At 39.3% G+C, this 21,598-nt stretch overlaps 1 protein-coding gene across 4 annotated transcripts in view; it reads left to right on the top strand.

Annotated features, from left to right (window-relative positions):
* NCOA2 (nuclear receptor coactivator 2) overlaps positions 1-21,598 on the top strand; it is a 180,026-nt gene that overhangs the window by 152,606 nt on the left and 5,822 nt on the right. For all 4 annotated transcript variants that reach the window (XM_015618099.3, XM_015618102.3, XM_015618100.3 and 1 more), the window contains 10 exons: positions 2,010-2,219; positions 4,012-4,227; positions 4,847-4,976; positions 7,954-8,119; positions 9,760-10,038; positions 10,727-10,804; positions 11,331-11,568; positions 12,292-12,469; positions 14,709-14,907; positions 20,302-20,391. In XM_015618099.3, the coding sequence (XP_015473585.1) occupies positions 2,010-2,219; positions 4,012-4,227; positions 4,847-4,976; positions 7,954-8,119; positions 9,760-10,038; positions 10,727-10,804; positions 11,331-11,568; positions 12,292-12,469; positions 14,709-14,907; positions 20,302-20,391 (1,784 nt within the window). The remainder of the gene's footprint in view (positions 1-2,009; positions 2,220-4,011; positions 4,228-4,846; positions 4,977-7,953; positions 8,120-9,759; positions 10,039-10,726; positions 10,805-11,330; positions 11,569-12,291; positions 12,470-14,708; positions 14,908-20,301; positions 20,392-21,598) is intronic.

The raw sequence follows: 21,598 nt of genomic DNA, 5'->3' as shown, positions 1-21,598 counted from the left end.
TTTCCCATCTAAATTAAAACCCTAAAGTATTTTCCCCCAGCTCAGTCTTGTGTCTGTGCCTAATTCCCCTAAGGAACTTGTGCCTTGGGTTCAGTAGAAGAGCATACAGAAAACAGTTCCACAGAAATAGTGAGGGGCCTCTCATATGCTCACAGAAAAGCAATGTAGAAATAATGTCAAATCATATACAATTCCAAAAGTGATTTGGAGTTTTTTACTGGTTTGTTTTTTCTGAAGAAATAACCATCTTGAATTTTTCAGATTTTAATGAATTGCATTTATTTTCAACAGACAAATAATTATATCTGTTGAAAACCAGAAAGGCTGCTAGATCTGCCAAATTGCAAGAGTCTGTTATGTGAGGAATAGGGAGCCTCCTTCGGTCCCATTCTGACAAAGAGTAGAATAAGCAGGAGGTGATGTGATCTAAGCACCATCACAGCTCAACTGTGTTGTTATTTTGTGCCACATTTCCAGAATTCCTTTTTGTAGTATGAGTGGGTACTGGCAAAGCTGCACACACAGTAACTCATTTATTTATGTGATGTGTCAAACTTCTGGAGCAAACTGTTTTGAAACTGTTACTGAAGTTTAATTTTGCTTCAGTCTTTAGACTTTGTGATGCCCCTAATCTCAAGAAGGTAAATTTTTGCTTCATAAGTAAGTTTTGTTTGCTTAGTTGAACAGGCAGACAAGGCCAAACTTATATCTCATGGTTAGGAATTAGGAAAACCTAATTTACTCATGTAATATCAATGTGATAGATTTTTTGTACGAACATATAAGCAAATATACCGGCCAGAGAACTTATATTAAAAAAATAAATACAATAAGTTCCTCTAGTCTGGTTTTATAAAATAAAAATTAAAGTCAGAGACCTCTGTTATGAGATATTTCTGTGCATTTTAGCTAACTTACTAAACCTCATCTAAGTTTTCAGATTCAAAAGTAGCACTTCGATCTAAAATAAGAAAGTATTAATTTAACTTCTCAGTAATGTGAGGAACACAAAAATGGAGAAGTTGCTGTAAGGACGCTGTTTTATCAGACTCTCCTAGAGGAAGCTATCAGAAATTATTGCAAATAATACTTTCACAAAAATGTTTAATTTACTTGCATGTATTTTATGGGTATATTGGAAATGGAATCAAAGCTACAAGGTCAGTGTTTGATTCATGTTTGAGAACTAGTTGAGCACACAGAGGATGCTTTCATGCATTGGAACATTGCCCAAAGACCAGCTGAGCCAGATGCTTGCCAGTCACAGCCTGAAACTCACTTTGCTGAGGCAGTCTGCCTTTTTATTTGCAGAGGCTGATTTTAAAAGCACAACCCTGAAGAAAGCAGTTATATAAAGGTGGCAGTAACCATCAAGGATGGTTCTATTTTACCAGGACATTATGGTGGCACAGCTCTGTTTCTGGACTGTTTTTTTGTTGTTGCTGAATCATGGAAGTATTTATTTTTATAAATGACAAAAAAAAAAATTTAAAAACCAAAGAAAATAAGAGGGACATGTTGAAATGGGGCTGTGGGATCCTATATAGAGTCAGCCTGTCCTTAATTTTCAAAGCTTCTTCGTGGGCACAGCTTATCCTAGAAAACTTTACAAACAGATAATTCCTAACAATATGCCTCAAGATGACATCTGCATGCAGTTACAGTCCTTCTAGGTAAAAGATTAATTGGCAGTAGTATGCACATCAAATAGTGGTGTATTTTGCTGTAGTGGCTCTTCTGTCAGTTAAATTGCATCATTTAAAGTTTTTTAAAATTTACATCATATCTGGTTTGTGTTTAGTGTCAGAATGTTCCATTTTGAAATTTACATTTAAATGTCAAGAAGGGATGTTTCTCAGACAGATATGGAGTGAGTAAACTGTGCAACATTAAATAGCTGAGCCCAAGAGCTTTAATTGTGTCTGGGTTCTTTTTTTTTTTTTTTTGTTTAACGTAGTGAAGTTTCCATTCTTGTAACTTTGCTTTTTTTCTTTGCCCCTCCTGTCTAGCTTTTAATAACCCACGAGCAGGGCAACTGGGCAGGTTATTACCAAACCAGAATTTACCACTCGACATAACACTGCAGAACCCAACAGGTGCAGGAACTTTCCCACCCATAAGAACGAGTAGCCCCTACTCAGTGATACCTCAGCCGGGACTGATGGGCAGGAATGAAGGGATGATAGGAAGTCAAGGAGCTTTAGGCAACAGTAGCACAGGTAAGATGATTTTCCTTTTTTTTTTTTAAAAATATACTTGAGTAACAGTCTATAGGCACGTGTAGCTTAACATTTGCGTTAATACCAGTGCAGATTACTACTTTCCATAAAGTCTTGAAGAAATCATGTTTCATAGGATGTTATGTATTGGCATATTTATTTTGAATTTCTGTGTTTGCATGTTTTTAGTCCTGCCTTTTATGCACTGCTTTTTACCTACCTATAGAGCTGGGTCTTTCAAAACAAAATCATGGGCAATACTGTTTCCCTTATGATGCTGGCTTTGCCCATTATTATTCTTTATTTAGTAGCCTTAGCTCCTTTTTGGGAACCATCAGATGTTGCAATTAACAACATGTTCACCTAATAATGAACAAACATATAGCCTGTTTGACAAGAAAAGTCTGGCTGATGAATTTATTTCAACTAGTGCGTAGTCTGAGATTGTGCAAGTGTGTGACAACCACTGTAGGAGCTCTCAGTAAAAAAAAATGGGCATTGTAAATCCTCTCAGCTGGCTGTTTTGTGTCAAATTTGTATATTTAGTTGGCATCAGTATTAAAAGAGACATGCAGCCAGATGCTTGAAATATTTTATTTAAGCAGTTCAGAGATCAACCTGTTTTCTTTCAAGTGTCCTCTAACTTTACTGTTCTGTATACATGTTAGAGGATTTTATTCATCCTACATATACCAGTTAGAGAATATTATTGTGTCCCTGCCTTGCTGTAGCACAGCGCATCTTTCAGCTGATAAAATATGCAAAACACAATACACAAATGGACTGAACATGAGGATGTAACACTAAAACAAGTTTTCTACAGCAGCTGAAACAAAGACCCTTCAGAGGTTTTTCTCTGGCTATATGTCACCAAATAATTGAACTGATAAGTAATAATGGTTTGTATGGATTTTAGTATTCATTTAGGGATGTTGCATAATGCAACTGAAAAGATCAATCTGAACCAGTAGTCCAACCTGAAATCAGTGTTTTATCTACTCTCTTGATTATATAAAATTGAAATGTATAAATAATATGAATGCTATCTTTGGGTCTTGGGGGTTTTTGTGTTGGGTTTTGCTTGAGGCTTTTTGGCTGCTGTCAGAATGCAGTATTCTATATATTCCAAGTGTAAATAAAATGTATCAGTTGTTTACAGTAGATGTGGGAGGACTTCCCCTATAATAACGGTAATGAACTTCAGCATCTATCGGAAAGTTCCTGTGAGTAATTTCCCTGCACTGTACATTGGTCTGAGATTATCTGGGTGAGCCTTGAAGCTCTGAAGGCTCTAGGTTCCAAGTGAAAGAAGTCACCAAAAGATGTTTGCAGAACACGAATTGATACTCAATCCTTCTAATTTGTAAGTGTGTTTAGTGTTAGCATGTTGTTACTCAAGTCCCCATTCTCAGTTAGCACTTGGAAAGTAAAGCACTGACACACACATCAGTAAACGTGATTCATTTCCTGAGGAAGGAAGTTAAAGCTATCCACACACCCTCAGCACCTGTTGCAGGCTACATGTGGGAACACTTACTCTGAGCAGCATTTTGGAAATGATAAAAGGGTCTCCCTCTTGTAAGATGTATCACAATCTCCAGTCCCTTGACTAAGCAGCATAAGGCGTGGTTCTGCAGCTCTGCACATCTGGATGGGCAGTTGTGGTGGTACAGCGTGCTTTGAGTGAAACTACTGCATTGGTATTGCTGAAAATGCAGCTCCTCAGGCAGCAGTAGTGTTAAGGCTGTTCTGATCGTGTGCTGGTACCTGAGTGTGTTTGGCTTTTGTGCAGGAATGATTGGTGGCAATGCCCCTCGGCCTGCCATGGCATCTGGAGACTGGGGCAGCCAGGCTCCCGCGGTGAGGGTGACCTGCGCGCCCACGGCTGGTGCCATGAACCGGCCGGTGCAAGCTGGCATGATCCGCAACCCCACGGCCAGCATCCCCTTGAGACCCAGCAGCCAGCCTGGCCCAAGGCAGATGATTCCATCTCAGGTCATGAATATGGGTAAGTCACATGTGGAGCTGCTCCTTTTGGCACATGCTGGATTGGTAAAGATGAAGCAGAAGGAAAAAAAAAAGAAAATAAAAAATCCTCACTTCATTTATAGGTTTGATAAGAACTATATTTCACAGTGAAATTTTCCTGTGGACGTTTGAAAGAAGGTGTCTAAAATGCTAAATGTTAACACGGTTTGAGATGAGCAGTTCCTGCTACTCTGTAGCTGCATGGCTGTGTGGCCAAGGAAAAAGGATATGAAGTTACCTTGGTTCACTAGAGACTGTGGAGTTTTTTCAGAGGAAATGCTGTGGAATGATAATTGTTCCTGTTCATTTTCAAGGCAAACACATTATAATACTGACTCTATGTACAGTCTTTTTCTTATGCTTGTCTTATTAATTTTTACATCTACAAGGTTGTATCTGCTATTTTATAGCTTCGTACTGCTCTCAGAATACTTACGTTTTCTCAAAATTGAAAAGCAAATTTTAACAAAAGAATAATGAAGCTTTTAAATGTAATGTTGTGGTTTGCTTTTACCATAACATAAGTAACTCAACTGAAAGAATTAACATGAAAGTAGCTTCTCTTCAGAAAAATTATATGGATATTTTTTCTTGATTAGGACCATCTGAATTGGAAATGAACATAGGAGGACCTCAGTATAGCCAACAGCAGGCACCTCCAAATCAGACTGCACCATGGCCAGACAGCATCTTGCCTATAGAACAGGCAACTTTTGGTAATCAGAACAGGTGAGTCTTGGTGTCACATCAGAACACAGAGAGATTTTGCAGGCCTATAATTTATACACCTCATGGAGACAAAGTTCTACATAAAACATTCAACAAATGTAGATCAGTTTAATTTTTGTATTATTTTGTGCTCATGAAATGTATGTGTGTTCCAACAATATTTATAAATGTTCTCTTTGCCATGTACCGTGTTGAATGAATTGAAAGTTCTGTATCAAAGTGAATGCTGCCAGCACTTAAGGTATAGTTGCACCATTTTTCACCTCTGGAGCATTAATGTGAGCATGATTCTGTCTGATTTTGCTGTTCTTATTGTTAACAATTACACTTAACACTAAATGTGGAAAAGTGTCAATAGTATTAGCCATGACTATGTAGTCATATCTGTCCCTTCCTGCAGCGGGGTAACATTTCAAGTGATGTAGGGCGTGGTTAGTTATGTTTTGTTTGGGTTTTTTTAATTGACCTAAATTCTGTAAAAGAGGAGGAAAGAAAGATGAAGTGACAGGAAGGCTGCCTCTTCCCTGAAGTTAGCTCCTCAGGTAATCAGAACTGCAGTTTGGTCACAACTCATTAACTTATACGTAAGGTATTAATAATTTCATTCATCATCAAGACTTTTAAATGATGGCACAACTGTTGAAAGCAGCTTCCACTTCTTAAAAAATAGCCATGTCTTCTCCAAAAGGCTTGCAGCTTACTTTGGAGAGACTGTGTATATATGGAATGTCTAAGGAATGCAAAATGGACAAGCAAGTGCAAAATGTTGAAATATTTTCAATTGTGTAAGTAGTAAATGGGGGGATCACTGAGAAGAAAATGAAGTGGATACATTTGGAAAAAAAGTATGTTAGGAAAAAAATGTTAATCTTCTGACTACATTCTCTTAGTTGTCCTTAGGATGTCTGAAAATATCCATATTACATATCAATACATATATCCATAAATATATGTAGCATTTTCTTTGCTATATTCCATGCTTTTCCTGGTGTTTTCCTCAGTAAGCATATCCATATGCAAAATGTACTGTTTGTATAACGAAATTATTCACTTAAATTACACCTTAAAAGAAAATACAGGGTTATGTCTGGTCAGCAACCAGGCAGTTACTTCTTCAATTTTATTTATCTTTCCATTTCTCATAATTTCCTGAAGCTTTCCTGAAGATTTCCTGAAGCTGAAGATGGTGGAAAAAATTCCCTTTGCATTGCATTTGAAAGTAACAATATTTTGATCATTTGCTCCCCAGCTGGAGACAATTAATTGGTTGATGCTGCCATTTCTTGCTTTATTAATCCCTAAGAATGGTATTTTATAATCTGATTGTTGCTGTGTATTAAATGAGTAAAAATAATTCTTAAATTAAGAACTAAAATTGTCATTTCATAGAAGAAATGGAAAGATTGTAAGTAATTGTAATTTTTTAACATACAGAATTTGACAAATATTTTTAGGGATTTTTTATCGTGTATGTTCATGCTCATTTGCAATTCAGTGAGGGGTTTTTTGCTAGTCTCATCAGTTGTTTTTCCTTATAAGAGATCCCTTCTTATCAGTTATCTTTAGAGTTTGTAAGCAATTTGAATCAGGATTTGTTTTTGCTCTTCTATTTTGCTGATTTATAATTTCATCTATGACAATTAAAGAAATTTCTCTATATATGAGTTTAATTAATATTTGCAATGTTTTAAAAGGTGTGCCATATATCCTTCTTGTTTTTTAACTGTCTGGGATCCAGTTAAAAAGAATATATTTTTATTAGTTTTCCTCCTTGCCATCTTTTGAGTTCATTCAGTGTGTAGCCTGACGATGCAGCTCTCCTGCTTAGCTTTGACATAGAGATTAGACTTCCATGGCAACCATATATCTCATTATGGAAATTAAATACACAAACATGTTTCTTTGTTTTTTCTAAACAGACATGTAAAAAGGGTTCACATATAGTGCTTTTCCTCCTTCCATGGGTGACAGCTTTTGTTGTCTTTGAATAATTATCTGGGATGGGATTCTTCCATGATGTGCATATTGTAGCTGCCCTTGCCTGCAGAATGCTCTGCTCTTTTTATTTTTTATTGCAGTTCTGTGGTAGCGTGCATGAAGCAGGGCAGGTGTGTGAACTGCAGAACAAAAACATGTAATTTGGCTGCAGATAAGGTGTTATTTTAGATTTAGTTTGTTTCTCAGGAAGTTTTGTCCTTTGGCTTTATAATAAACCTTTATTCTGCCTTTGTAACTGTGAGTGTGCTTTGCATACAAATTCAGGGGTGAGGTAAGCAGGATTTATAGAGCCATCACATGCTGCCTGACAGTACCCAAATTCTTCCTGATGTCCTTCCAAGGCACATAACCAAGTGTATAAACTGGTAACCAAGCGTGCACTTGGGGTGAGCTGATGCAGTATTTTAAATAAGATAGGGGAATGTCTTTTTCTTCCTGCTCCGTGCTTCTGCCCAGCTCTTCCAGATGTTCAGTTTGTGGGAGTTCAGACAATCCACTGACCCATCTGTGACCTTTTTGGCTTGTTTAGGCTGATAGAAAACCAACTAAGGGTAGAGTCTATGGAAATGGGTACTACTAGTGATAGAATTCTCGATCTGACATGAGACATTCGTAGTTACAACTAGTTTAAAAAATCCAGTTATTTAATCTTCTGTCTCCAGTGACTATATTCTATACTGACTTCTCTGTTCCTCTGTTGACCCTGCAATATGCAGCCAGCACTCGGGCTGCCTCTGGCAGGCTTTCTTGCTTGTCACATATACCTTGCTTGTAGGCTTGTAGGATACTATATAATCACATTATATAGTTACTTCTTTGGGTAGAATAACTTCCATCCAGAATAACTTTCTAAACAAAAGTGGCAGTGATTAAAATAATTTCTGTCTCCACTTGTTAGTTCAGTTTGAGTACTAATCCTCTGATATTATTTCATGTTTTCCAGCAGCTGTTTACCAACCCTGTGTTCATGTTTTCACAGGCAACCGTTTGGCAGCTCACCAGATGATCTCTTGTGTAATCATCCTTCATCAGAGTCACCAAGTGATGAGGGTGCTCTCCTTGATCAGCTTTACATGGCATTAAGGAATTTTGATGGTTTAGAAGAAATCGACAGGGCTCTAGGAATACCAGAACTAGTGAGCCAGGTATACTGGACATAGTATTTTGCATGCATTAGATATTGTTTTATAAGTTTATATTGTTGTCAAGGTGGAGTTGGAAAAAGGGATTATAAAACTCTTCTTGCAAGCTAGGATGGTGAAGGTCCATTTAATGGCTCAGTGTCACCTGAAAACCTTCCCTCAGCCCCTGGTTTAGTCTTCCTTCCTCTCTCCTGCCACCCCTACCTAGATCTCCTTCTTCTGACCTGCTTTATGCAACTAAACTGATCAAAACAAAAAAATGGTGGTCAGAGGAACAACTGTAGGGGGACAAAGGTAAGATCATGGCCAGCAACAGGGTACAGGAAAGAGGAAAATAAGAGCATGAAGACCTAGGAGCAGAGGAACAGGATCAAGAGTTAAGTGTAATGTGGGCAACAAGCTTTTGGATTAGCAAACCTGAGATGTGTAAAAGTGGTAAAAGTATTTTGAGTAAAAGCTAGTTCCTGACACATCTGGCATCTGAATTTTATTTCCAAAATCAGTATATGTCTGTATAATGACTTAATATTCTCAGAGGAGCCTGCAATACCCATTTCATTTCCCAGCACTCATCAGCACCTAACTTCTGAACTAGCTCTGCATTTTAGATATGAAATAGGACCAATGAAATTCTGCTTTGAACATGAGAAAGCTATCTCCAAGCCTATTTGGTACAACACAGAAGTCAGTGAGGTGTAGAGCTGGAGATACAATTTATTGGTGAACTTCAATTTTGCGGTATAAACCTTTCATGCAATATTATATTAGTTTTGGAATGCCACCGCCAAAAATTACAAATAATGGTTTATTTCAAACTAGGCAGTAAATATGTTTCTATTTAATTAGTAATTCAGTGGAAACAGTTAAAGGATCTTGCAGATAAGAGAGCTGCTTCCTTTTAAAACATGTTTTTTAAAATAGCCTTCGAACATTTTACAGCAGCTTAAAGACTTTCTTTCATGAGGGCACTGAAATTTAGATTAACTTCATTTTCAAGGTCAGTGTGGAATAAGCCATAAAATTATTCTGGCTAGAGCAAATATTAGGGGAGTATCTAGAATGGAATTTAGAATTGTGTTAGTTTATTTATGCTAATGGATAATCAGTTAGTGCAAAAGTGCCCTGAAAGAATTAGGCACTGTGTTCACATTAGTTTCTGTAATAGCTTCAGGCATCTTTATTTGAAGTCATTATTTTGTTTAAAGTTACTGATAAAAATCCACTTATTAATTTGCAATACCTTTGAATTTATCTCAGATTCAATGGCAAAAGTACGCTGGCATCACTTCATTTACAGATTTTGATCTAGCATTAGTCGTTTCAGGTTTTTATTCATTAGAAAAATAATACAATGTCTGTGTAAAGAACACAAGAAAGATTGTGGGTTTTTTAAAAAAACACCAAACAACAAAACGAAAAGAGAGAGGAGGAATTTGTCTCCGTGAATATGTTTTGGTACTCAAATATAGAATTCTGCTTATTTTTAAGTTTTACATTGAGGTAAAGAAAGCTAATGTAATTTTCTGTTTCAAAACATTCACGTCCTAGAAGGTTGTTTTCACAGGCTGTCTGTATTAGTCCCGTATAATCCTCTGGAAAGCCGTGTCCCACCAACTGTTCCTATTGTCGGTGTGTTTCTGCAGAGCCAAGCTGTCGACCCCGAGACCTTCCCGAGCCAGGAGTCCAGCATGCTGATGGAGCAGAAGGCTCCGGTGTTCTCGCAGCAGTACGCGGCACAGGCGCAGATGGCGCAGGGCAGCTACGCGCCCATGCAGGACCCCAGCTTCCACGCCATGGGGCAGCGCCCGGGGTACACCGCCCTGCGCATGCAGCCCCGGCCCGGCCTGCGGCCCGCCGGCATCGTGCAGAACCAGCCCAACCAGCTGCGGCTCCAGCTGCAGCACCGGCTCCAGGCGCAGCAGGTACAGCCCCTTCCGTGCCCAGCTCCCCTCGGTGGCACGTGCCATCAGCTTGCTCCAAATAGGCCGGGGCTTGCTTCATTCCGCTTTTAAACTAAAATTTAACAGGAGCCACAGTGAGTTTTGACAGGATAGTGCCTTGCGCAGTCTCTTTTTTGATCTTCTTTTTTGGCATCTTCACATTATTCTTTGTATAATACGATGCAAGAACATGACCAGTATTAAAGCCTAGATCTCACTAAGTCATTAAGTTCTTGTTTCTTGTTTCGTTTTCAAATGCATAGGTTCGTAGTACTATCAGATATCAATGCTTTTTGTATTTAAGGAGGAAAGATCATTTCTGCCTTCAGTCATCAGGATAAGGTCTAATTTGGAGTAAACCTCAACAGTCCAGTCCCAAAGTGAAAAAGAAAAGAAACTATGAAGGGAGCATATTTGGTATAAACAGCGTAGTGCCTGTGTTGTTATTTTTATGCTGTATTATCTCTTTAAGAAACAGCATTCTGTGAATGGTAGTAGGATTTGAGGAAGAAAGTTAGTCACTGCTTGGATATATATGTAGAACTAGGTCTACAGACCAGCTGATCGGCAAAGTAGATCTGTATGACTCTGTATGTAACACTTTTTTTTTCATTTTCATTCTAAAATCTTGGGTTTTGGTGTTGGGGTGGCTTGTTTTTTTTCTCTTTAGAATCGGCAGCCACTGATAAATCAGATCAGCAGTGTCTCCAATATGAATCTGTCTTTGAGAACTGGAGTGCCAACACAGGTGAGAAAAATAATACCTTTTAAAAAAGAAAGTAGTTTTCTTTTTTGCTTTCTTGCCCCAGTACAATACAATAGTGATGCTATGTGGCAAGTACAGTTTCAATACAAATATTGCAATCTGTGTGATGGGGAGTATTTTGCTGTTTCATTTCAGAGAGTCATTCCCATTTTTGCATGGAATGGATGATTGTTTAATAAAGATTTGATACAACTGCATTTTTAACCATGCTTCTCATTTCCTAAAGATGTGTGATTTTAATGAGCTGCTCCATTTGCAAATACAAATCACTGCAAATATAAATCACTGCAGCCTTAAACACTGGTATTATTTCAGTTACTCTTGCGCTGTTGGAAGTCTTTCCCGGCAGAAGTATTAGCAAGATTATTCTCTCCTGCTTTATATTTTTGTTAGTTGTGTGGTGAGGGGGAAGAAAGCTGGAATCTTTGAGATTGCTCTAGTGGAGATGCCTCTGCTGGATGGGTTGCCTTGGAAGAGTTACTGATGGGTGGCGGTGCTTTTCCCCCAGGGCCCCATCAACGCGCAGATGCTGGCGCAGAGGCAGCGGGAGATCCTGAGCCAGCACCTGCGGCAGCGGCAGATGCAGCAGCAGCAGCAGCAGGTGCAGCAGCGGACGCTGATGATGCGAGGGCAAGGCTTGAGCATGACCCCCAGCATGGTGGCCACTGGTGGCATCCCAGCAACCATGAACAACCCACGCATCCCGCAGGCAAATGCACAGCAGTTTCCATTTCCTCCAAACTACGGTACTGGTTCCACTCCCCCTCACTGCTTTTTGTCAGTCCTTACTCCCCCATGTTCCTCCCAGTGCTGGGTCCAAGCCCCTGGTCCAGAGACTCTTGCCTGGCTCCTTGGGAACAGTGGAAAACATGGCATTTTGGGCTCCTTGGATGTTCCACTTTCCTAGCTCTAGTAGCAGTTATTCTCCAAGCACTGTTCTTTCCTTGAGCATCAGTGTGTGCAGTGGGTGTTTTTATATGTATAGATATATGCAGATAAATATGTGTACACACAGACATACATAGATGTGTATGTATTTTGCTTGATTTTGCTGAATTTTGAGTGAACTGAACAAAAACCTCTTCAATTTAAGATAAAACAGTTTTAGTGAAAGCATTCCATTTCCTACCCCTAACCCAATGTGTAATACGATAATTAATACCATTTCCTTTCTTTGTTTTACAAAGCCACAAACCACTTTGTTCTGGGCAGTTACCTCCATACTGTCATTGTTACACAGTTTCTTTATTTATACCTACTATATAAGTTATGTTATAATTATATTAAATAATACATTATATGAAAGTTCTGCTGAAATAACAAAGTATGTCCACCCAACTCTAAATTTGGTATCTATTCATGCAAGATGATAAAAGTAGGACTATGTAAAGACACATCAGCAGGTATGAGCTCTTGGTTTGTTTTAACTCTGAAAGTACAGTGGGTAAATTTCTCATTTTCTTCCTCAGGTATTAGTCAGCAGCCCGATCCAGGCTTCACAGGGGCCACCACTCCTCAGAGTCCACTGATGTCACCAAGGCTGGCTCACACTCAAAGCCCCATGATTCAGCAGTCTCAAGCTAATCCTGCCTATCAGTCCTCTACGGAGATGAATGGGTGGGCACAAGGGAATATGGGTGGTAACAGGTAAATCCAGAAGAAAACAAAAATGAACACACAGAGTAATGGGGTCATTTATGGTCTACACTTATTTTTGGGCTCATTTTATGTAACTGTTTGCGTATTTGTTTGTTTGTTGTTAACTATCTATCTAAAAGAGATTTCTTTTCAATTTGGCTTGACGAATTGGTTTAAATTCTGACTTCATACAAGGCAAAGTGAGTGCATAGCTAAAAGACCTGCATCCACTCAATGCATTGCTTTGTCTGTTATAACTGATCAAACACTGTGTGCACAGTGAACTCCAGCCCCTAACATTTGTGTGGATGCATTTCTTCTGCATATGATTCTCATCCCACACTGCTTTCCACACGGCTGGATCAGCTGAGCCAGAACCTATGCATTCCCTACTGCTCTGGAATTGCAGTGACTGGATTATCACCTCCCACTTTAAATGCTGGAGCGTAACCAGGTTCAGCCCATTAGTGCTTCACATGCTGGGGGTCAGCATATAGCTGTCATTCCCTGACAGCATTGTAGCAATACCTCACGCATGCAGTCACCTTTTCAGCTGAGGCCCCTGCCCCAGTGGGTGTAGCTCTAATAATCAGTCTGTCCAAATCAGATGGGTTGGATGTTGAACACTATCAGTGGGCAGCAATGAGCTTCCAGATGGCAGCGATCTGATATTTTCCTTGGAAGTTGGGAGGAGCTATCAGGTACAGCCTGTGTCAGTTGGCACTGGAGGGGTGCACACAGCTGTCTCTAGCACGGTGCTTTTGTCATCCTGAAGTTCTCAGGTTTACTGTCCTAGCACAGCAACGTATCTTTTTCCTGCTAGTTGACAAAGATTTAATAAACCCAAAAACACCAGTATTTTATTGATGAGCCTAATCCAAGTTCCTCCCAAAGCAGCTGATTAATCTCTTAACCTCATCCTTGTCCATGTCTCATCCCCATGGTCTTCCTGAAGCATCTGCAGGAGGCATAGCTGCCGCTGTTGTGGCTTCTGCCAAAAATGGCAGCAAGGGCAGCTCCATAAGCCCAATGTTCGGCTTTGCTAAACTGCAGCTCTACAGCAGAGACATGTCAAATGTGCTTACACAAGCCACTGAGTATTCACAATGATCCGTAGTGTACTGTTTCAGCCATCCAGATAACAACTTAAAAATGGGGTGAGGTGGCCTGTAAAGACATGGAATTGGAAGGAAGAGAATGGTGGGATTTTCTGGGCTTGGTCCTGTGCCCAGAATGCTGTTGCACTCCACCAGGTCTCAGAGTGCACAGCAATAGCCTAACAGAGTACCCAAGTGCAAGGTTGAGTGTTAACCCTGAAAGATTTCCTCAGCTGTGAGAGCAGTGCTTCACAGGAAAGGGAAAGTCAGCCACTGATACTGAGACACAGCAGCCCTTCCAGTATTTCAGTCTAATGCACCTCCTCTAAACAGACACATTGTCAGTAATAATTCCTTCATTGGCTGTTGAATTATGCTCAAAGACTAGAAAAGGTTGATGTGTAAACAGTGAAGTGCATTTTAGGAAATGTAAAGAAGTCTCTCATATGTCTTTCAACATAATGGGAAGGAAGATATTGTCCAGAAAGCACTTGGACTGAATAAAATCTGGGATGAGGGGACTGAATAAAATCTGGGATGAGGTTTCCACAGTTACTCCTCCTTTAGCTGTTCAGAAATGCCCTTAAAGAAGCACAGAGGGTAATTGTCTTAGACTTGCTGTTGTTTCTTACGGTGCTACATTTTCAATGCTAAGACCTAGTAAATAAATTTCTGCACAATTGCATGTCTATATGTGTGAGCCTGCTTGCCATAACTGTATGTGCAAATCTGGTATTCATATATGCAAATAGCCTATTTTGCAAAAAAGGAAGTTTATTACCCTGTCTACAATTTCAGCTCAACAGTCCTGTGCTGTGCTAACACTGGAGGTTAAAGGTGTTTTTCTCTCCCTCCAAACATTACTTTAAGATACATACAAAGCTCTTTTAGACAGCTAATCGGCTGTTCTTGCACATTCTTGCATAACAGATTTGTACTCTGCCATAGTTTCACACGCAAAGGCATGCATTTTTGTACACAGACATGGAATTTTACTCCTTAGACATTAATGCAGCTGAAAACTAGTTTTTCCTTAGAAGTTGGAATAAATGACAGTATATACAAATTCTAGTTTAAGATATATTTTTAAATTTCTTAGTGGCTTCAGCATTTTAAGTCTGACACATTGCTTTTTCCATTCCTTGCTATAGCATGTTTTCACAACAGTCCCCACCACATTTTGGGCAGCAAGCAAGCACCAGCATGTACAACAATAACATGAACATCAGTGTATCCATGGCAACCAACACAAGTGGTATGAACAACATGAACCAGATGACAGGGCAGATCAGCATGACCTCAGCGACCTCTGTGCCTACATCAGGGTTGTCCTCCATGGGTCCTGAGCAGGTGAGACTCTAAGGATGTGGGATGACAGCTAGAGGATTTGCTTTTACTTCCAGTAGTTTTTCAGGTCCGCTGCATTATGTTTCTCTTACTAGTTGTCTTGAGAAATGATGGTATTAAAAGGGCTTTGGTTTTAGCTCTGCACTCGAATAGCCAAGGTGACCAGTGAGGTAGAGAGCACTGTAGCTAGCTCCTGGACTTCCATGGGAAGCACGTGCTGGTTGTAGCTCCTGTTCTCAGTAGGTAAGTGTCTGTAGCGCAGTCGCAGTTGCTGATTTTCCCAGCTGTAGAGGATGGCAGGCAGCTGCTTCCTAGAGAGAAGAGTGAAAGCTGCCAGCATGGGCAGGGTTTGGAAGATGCTTCAACTGCCACAGTGTTGGTAGTCCCAGAAAATAAATATTCGATCAGCTTTCAGAACTATCCATGTGGCAACTTTACAAGTACTAAATGTAAATTTTTTGTTATGTGGTGCATATAAAATAGGTTGTTGGATCAGTAGGTAAGTAACCTGTTCTTTTCTGCTGAGAGGATGTTTAAACACTCATTCTTATTTGGTAGTGCTACTTAGGATATCCGAAGTAAGAGAAAATAACGTTTTGTTTGTCAACCTGCAATTAAACTCTCTCAGTACTTTAGTAAGTGTTTGACAAACAAATCTTCTTAATTAACAGTCTCATCTATTTGTTTCAAAGCTGACCTTCAGCTTGTTCAGAACACAGCTTGTTCAAAAACACAAGCTTGAAATTACAGACTTATAAATATTAGCAGGAAAGAATCTCTTGTGTCTTCAGGTGGCATCTCCTGCTATGGACATCTCTTGCTATAACTCTTTTCTGATAATATGTTCCAGTTTAAAGCTGGTTATGTTGATTGCTTGTTAATGTATTACTTTTTTCCAGCCTAAATTTGATAATAGAGTATTTACTTTTCCAATCTTGTCCTTTAACTTAAATAGCTCTGTTCTTTTCTTGTATTTTAGAAAGATTTGATCAAAAATTTTTTTTTGTTAGTTTGAGATTGTTGGATTGTTTAGTTTTGGGTTTTGTGGGATTTGTCTTGTAAGCCAAACAAGCCACAGTTTTTCCTCCTCTTAGGCTTCAAATTCCCTTTCCTTTCCTGCAGCTGTTCTAGTTTGAATCAGTGTTTCCTAAGCACCAGAGCCATGTACATGACACTAGTTCTTCCCCATTTCTCTTGAAATACTCTGACAGATATAGCTGCAGATCACATTTGTCTTTTACAGCTGCTATATATTGGTGACCCAGAGTAATTTTGATACTCCCGAATCTGTCACCTTCTCTGATATTCCCAGTTGCTAAGCCCAATTATAGCAGACTTTATTTATTATTAGTTCCCAAGTTAATAAAGTTGCACACATTTACTGTAGTAAAACAATAGTAAAACCAAAAAAGAAAAGAGAGGGGATTTAAAGGTGATGATCCAATCTGATTTCTCAACATCACCATGCTACACAGTTTTTTCTAGGAACCTGAATTGACAAACTGCATGATAGAAAGTTGTCTAGTTTTGTTTCAAAGATTTCCATGCAGGCTACTGTTTCCCCTGGCACAGCTGTCACACTGCTTTTCCTTCCTGTTAGGCTACAAGATCTTGTTTCAAGGTAGTATTTATCTAACTTCCAGTAAGCTGAATAGTATAGGCTGAGATTCTTTATCCATCTCAACATTTGGGTTTCAGCCCATCAGTCCCTTTTTTGAATGTACTTGAAACTCTGTTGTTGTAACCTCCTCCTAGAAATGTGGACAGAGTAACCAGAGACAGTGATTTAACAGTGACTGCACCAAAGCTGTGTAGAGTCAAGTTCTGCTTGTAATTTGTCTTCCAATCTATGGGTTGCCTTGGTGTTCTTTTGGTGAGAGTGTCACACTGAAACCTTACAATGGTCCCCCAAATACTCCTCAGCACATTCTACATAGATGAAACCTGCATTTTTTGTTCCCAAAAGTATTACCTCCCTCCTGTCTCCATCAAATTGTGTTTCTTAGATCGCGTCTGTTAAGGTGAAGTGCTGTGGCTCATTCTGTGACAGTAACCTGTTTTCCTCCTGATTTACCACCCCTGCATTGTGTCATCTGCAAGCAAATGTTTTGTGCTTGGTCTGGGTCAGAGGTGGCCAGCTGACAGCTGAGGGGCCATTTCTGGGCCACGAGGCAGTACTTTTTAGTCCTCAGGGATGTGCTGTACTGTTTTGCATTTTCTTTCTTGAGGAACATGAATAACTAAAAATGTATACTTGAATACTAAAACTTACACTTTTTTCCCTGTTTTCAGGGCATAGTGTTTTACTATTTGGCATCTTTATTTAGCAATTGACCTAGACTCTGCTGAACTTTTCCTTTTAACTGGTGGTTTTCAAAATGACGGTATTTTCTGTAATTCTGCTGACTGTTGCCATTTCATTCATTCTTTGGGGTTTTCTTATACTGTCACCTATGCTTCTGTTTACTTATTCAGTGTCACTTTTTGTTCCATAATACATAATTTGAACTTCACATGCTTGTCTCTTTCTAACCACAGTGAGAGTAACAATGATGCACTGTTACTCCCTGCAAACGTGTTCTAGCTTTTGAAAAAAACTCAACTTTATTACTATTGGATGGTTTTGGAAGTAAGATTTATTACCTAATAATAAACAGCTGTGCCTGGATGGACTTACCTGGTGAGAAGCAGGTATATTACCCCTGGTACCAAACAGATTTTGTTGGCTCTCTCTCCTCTCCTGTTGTGGCACTATGCTGTATCATACAGATATACCCAGAGCTCAAAAATACTAAGTTTGGTGTCTATCTGATCATACTTGTGCTATCTCCAACTTCTCTTGTTTACCACCTGGGCTCCCAGCATCACCAAGCAAAAAGACTGTGGCCAAAATGGGCTTGGTAATTATTATATACTTAGAGGTTTTTTTATATATTTGAGGAAGGAGATCTTGACTCATTTTCATATTCTCTCTTATAATTATGTTAAATCTCTTCAGGCTGCTCTTATTAATGTTTCTTCTAGGAGGCTGCTCTTATTAATGTTTCTTCTAGGAGGCTGCCACCAGAAATGCTGAAATGCTAGCTGCTGGGTCTGCAGGTTCCTCCTGTCCAAAACAGCTTCCCTAGGCATCAAGAAAGTAAACCTTCCTGGTGTAGAACCAGAGATCTTACTGTGCCCTCGTCCTCATCTTCTTGTTTGCACAGTGGAACTATTGCCATGGTTTTAGCCATTTTGCATCATGGATCCATGCTATTTACTGAGCTATCAAAGAAGCAGCTTGAAATGTATGCAAGAAAAGAGGCTTTTCACTATATGAAATAAACCCCTATTTAGAAGTCCACTCAGAATAGTTGTGTATTAATCTGCACAGGGCAGTACTCCCCTGGGCAAAATTATTATGGCATTTAAGAAGAGTTATCTTGAAATGGTATTTTGATTTTGTTCAGCATACCAGATTAAAGGAGTTCTGGAGTGGTAGGAAACCTTACTTCTTAGACACTTTGGTTGATGGGAGGCTATTAATTTGCTTAATTGTAAAGGAATTGTAAAAAATACTTGTTCTTTCTTAGTCAGACTTAATATATGGTAACACCACTTTACCTTTCTTCAGAAAATTATAAAAACCTTTCCATTTCTTTGTCCTTCTCCATACTTTTCTAATTGAATTTTTTTGCAGTCAGAAAAGTTAATCAGGGGTGTTTTGTCTTAAGGTCTTCTGAAGCAAATGTATTCATATAACAAAGTAGCAGAGTTTTTTTTGCTTGTTTTTTTGAGTTTTTTGGGTTGGGGTTTTTTTATATCTGATACCATGTCAGTCAGAATTCTTGCATCACTGGCAAAGAGAGTCTTTAATAAGAAACTTCATTGGTGGCTTTGCTCCTTTTGTAGTGGCCTGGAGCCACCTTCCTTTTCCACACCTGTCCTAAGTTCCATGAGGCAAATTATGCAGTCATCTTTTGGTTCCAAAAATGCTGTTGATTTGGGATGCAAATTTTTTATTTCTGCTTTCATTTTTACCTCCCTTTTTCTACTGAAAAATCAGAAAAAGTATTTATGTTTGCACATTCTAATGAATGTTGATTAGTAGCAGAAGACGCTTTTTAAGCATGGATTCATCAAATGCATGCAGATAGGCCTGCAAAGTTGTCTATTATCTTTCTGAATAAAATAGTGTGGGTCTCTTGCCTTCTGATTTAAATTTTCACATTCAGGTTTAAAAATCTCTCCACTTCAAGAGAAGAAAGCATCACTAGGAGGCTTGGAGCACTTAATCAATTTCTTTGGATTTAAAATTCCTGTGGCAAAAATATTTTAAGTTTTTAATCTTTCCCGTTGAATTGTAGTCTTTTCTCTGGCAGGATTTGAAACCAGTCTTTAGGTGGTTGCATATGAATGCATTTTTCAAAATCAGTGAATGGCAACAGAAAGAACAGTCAGAAGGACCTGAAACAAGATGACTTTGTGTGGTAAATTCAAGAGTCTTCCTCAACAAGAGATGGCTGAGACAGATCTTATATGTGTCTAGTGGGAGGGTGTCAAGAGAATGGGATCTACTCTGAGGGAACTAACAGAGAATTGACTCAAGAAAGTCTTCCTAGAAAGAAGTTTCTTTCTTTCCCTGTAAAACTTGTAAGGAAAGCTGTTTCTTCTGGTATTTCAGAACCTTGTTGAGGGGCTCTGTTTTGTATTTTATGCCAGTTCCTACATGGTGAGATTAATCCTTTGACTGAGAAAGCAATGCTGTAAATTTGGCAGACTACTCTTTCCACATAACTAAGCATGACAGACCTTTTGGTTGTGTAGAAATGCACAACTTCAATACTTTCCTGTGACTGTTCAGAAAATTGTGGAAACCATCCTTTAGGAAAGCATGCCACTGCATGTTTTCCCATTTAATGTTATCTTTCTTCCATTGCTTACAAACAGAAAACTATTGTTAAAATTAAGTCAGTAGTTGGTACAGTTTATCCTACATGTTATCTCATCAGGCTTTGAAAAAAGTGTGTGGTGGTTTGCAAGCAGCAAAGCCATGTGTTATTGAGGTTAGGAAGGTAGTTACATGTTTCTACTTTCAGAACTTTGATAGCAGAGATGTCCTCTTCAGATAACACTGACCTAATTTATGGAGCCTGCTTTGGAAAATACGCATAAGGGTCACGATATCAGGAATGAAATCTTTGTTGTTGACTGTGAAGCAGAATAATATAAGTGAAACACATGCTGTGCAAGAGGAGTGCCTGGTTATACAGTCACTTCTCTGACTTGAGCATCGTCCCAGGAGAGGGTGTTGGTACATGCAAGTAGTGTAATGGTCTGTAATACTTCTTTTTAATTCCCAGTCCTCCTCCCAATATATTTTTTGATTCATTCTCCTTAATATATTTTTACCAATAGGTTAATGATCCTGCTATGAGGGGAGGCAATCTCTTTCCAAACCAGCTGCCTGGAATGGATATGATAAAGCAGGATGGAGATGCAGCACGGGTAAGAAATGGGGTACAGGCGCAGCAGAACTATGAATATACTGTCGCTGGAGCGGGTACGGTATCTTTTTACTTACAAAGTTGCTAGTGCCCTGGGTAATAGTAATTAATGTGAGGGAGGATTGCTCTATAGACGCAGAGAAGGAAGGAGGGAAGGACAGACAGACGGACAGACCGAGGGCGGCCGAGCGGTGCGGGGGCGGCGCCATCTAGCGGCGGCCTCCTGGGCCAGGGCGCGGTGAAGTTCTCCGCTGTTAAAGAACAGGAATTTAGGTAATAGGGGAAATCAGGAGTATCTGTCTGGAAAGCTAATAACATGAATGAAAAGTAAGAATTTGAAAGTACTGGGGCAGAAGTAACCATACATATATTTTATTGTATCCCTGTCTTTTTTTGTATTCACATGTGTGTGAAACTTACTGGATGGCAAATTCTTTTCACACCTTCATTGCTCATATAAACATACAAATGTCCAAATGTCTCCAAGAGTGGGGGATCTGTACATAAAGAGTTTCTTCTACAGCCACTTAATCGTCACTTTGATTAATAAAAAGTGTACTCTGCTGTAGCAGAAATTGTTACATACCAAGGCATTATTACAGAATCATAAATTGGTTCGGGTCAGAAAGGACCTTGAAGATTTCTAGTTCCCACCCCCTGCCATGGACAGGGACACCCCTGGCCATTAAACCAGCTTACTCAAAGTCCCATCCAACACTGAATACTTCCAGGAATGAGTCATCCACAACTTGTGTGGGCAACTTGTTCCAGTGCCTCACCACATTCCCAATAATGAATTTCTTCTTATATCCAATCTTAACCTCTTTTCTTTCAGTTTAAAGCCATTGCCCACTGTCCTGTCACTATATGCCATTGTAAAAAGTCCCTCTCCAGCTCTCTTGTGGGCCTTTATAGGTACTGGGAGGCTCCTATTTAGTGCATTCTCTAACCAGTTAAATTTCATGTGCTAAGAGAAGCCTGACGGTCAAAGAAAGAAATACCAGGTACTGCTGAGGAAAGAAAGGGAATAAGGATGTTGAGACAGAAGCAGACTAAAGGAGGAGGTAGATTTTAAATAATTGTTGAAGTGAGAAGGAAAATATAGTGAATGTGACAGAAAGGATACGAGAGATGGTGGAGAGAAGTCAGGGTGCAGGTGGAAAGAAATGAGTGGCATAACTTTTGGCAGGAAATCTCTGGGGTGTAAA

Source organism: Parus major, chromosome 2 (assembly GCF_001522545.3).
Source record: "Parus major isolate Abel chromosome 2, Parus_major1.1, whole genome shotgun sequence".
Lineage (NCBI taxonomy): Eukaryota > Metazoa > Chordata > Aves > Passeriformes > Paridae > Parus > Parus major.
Note: the sequence above shows the minus strand (reverse complement) of the source record. Positions and strands in the feature narration are given on the sequence as shown.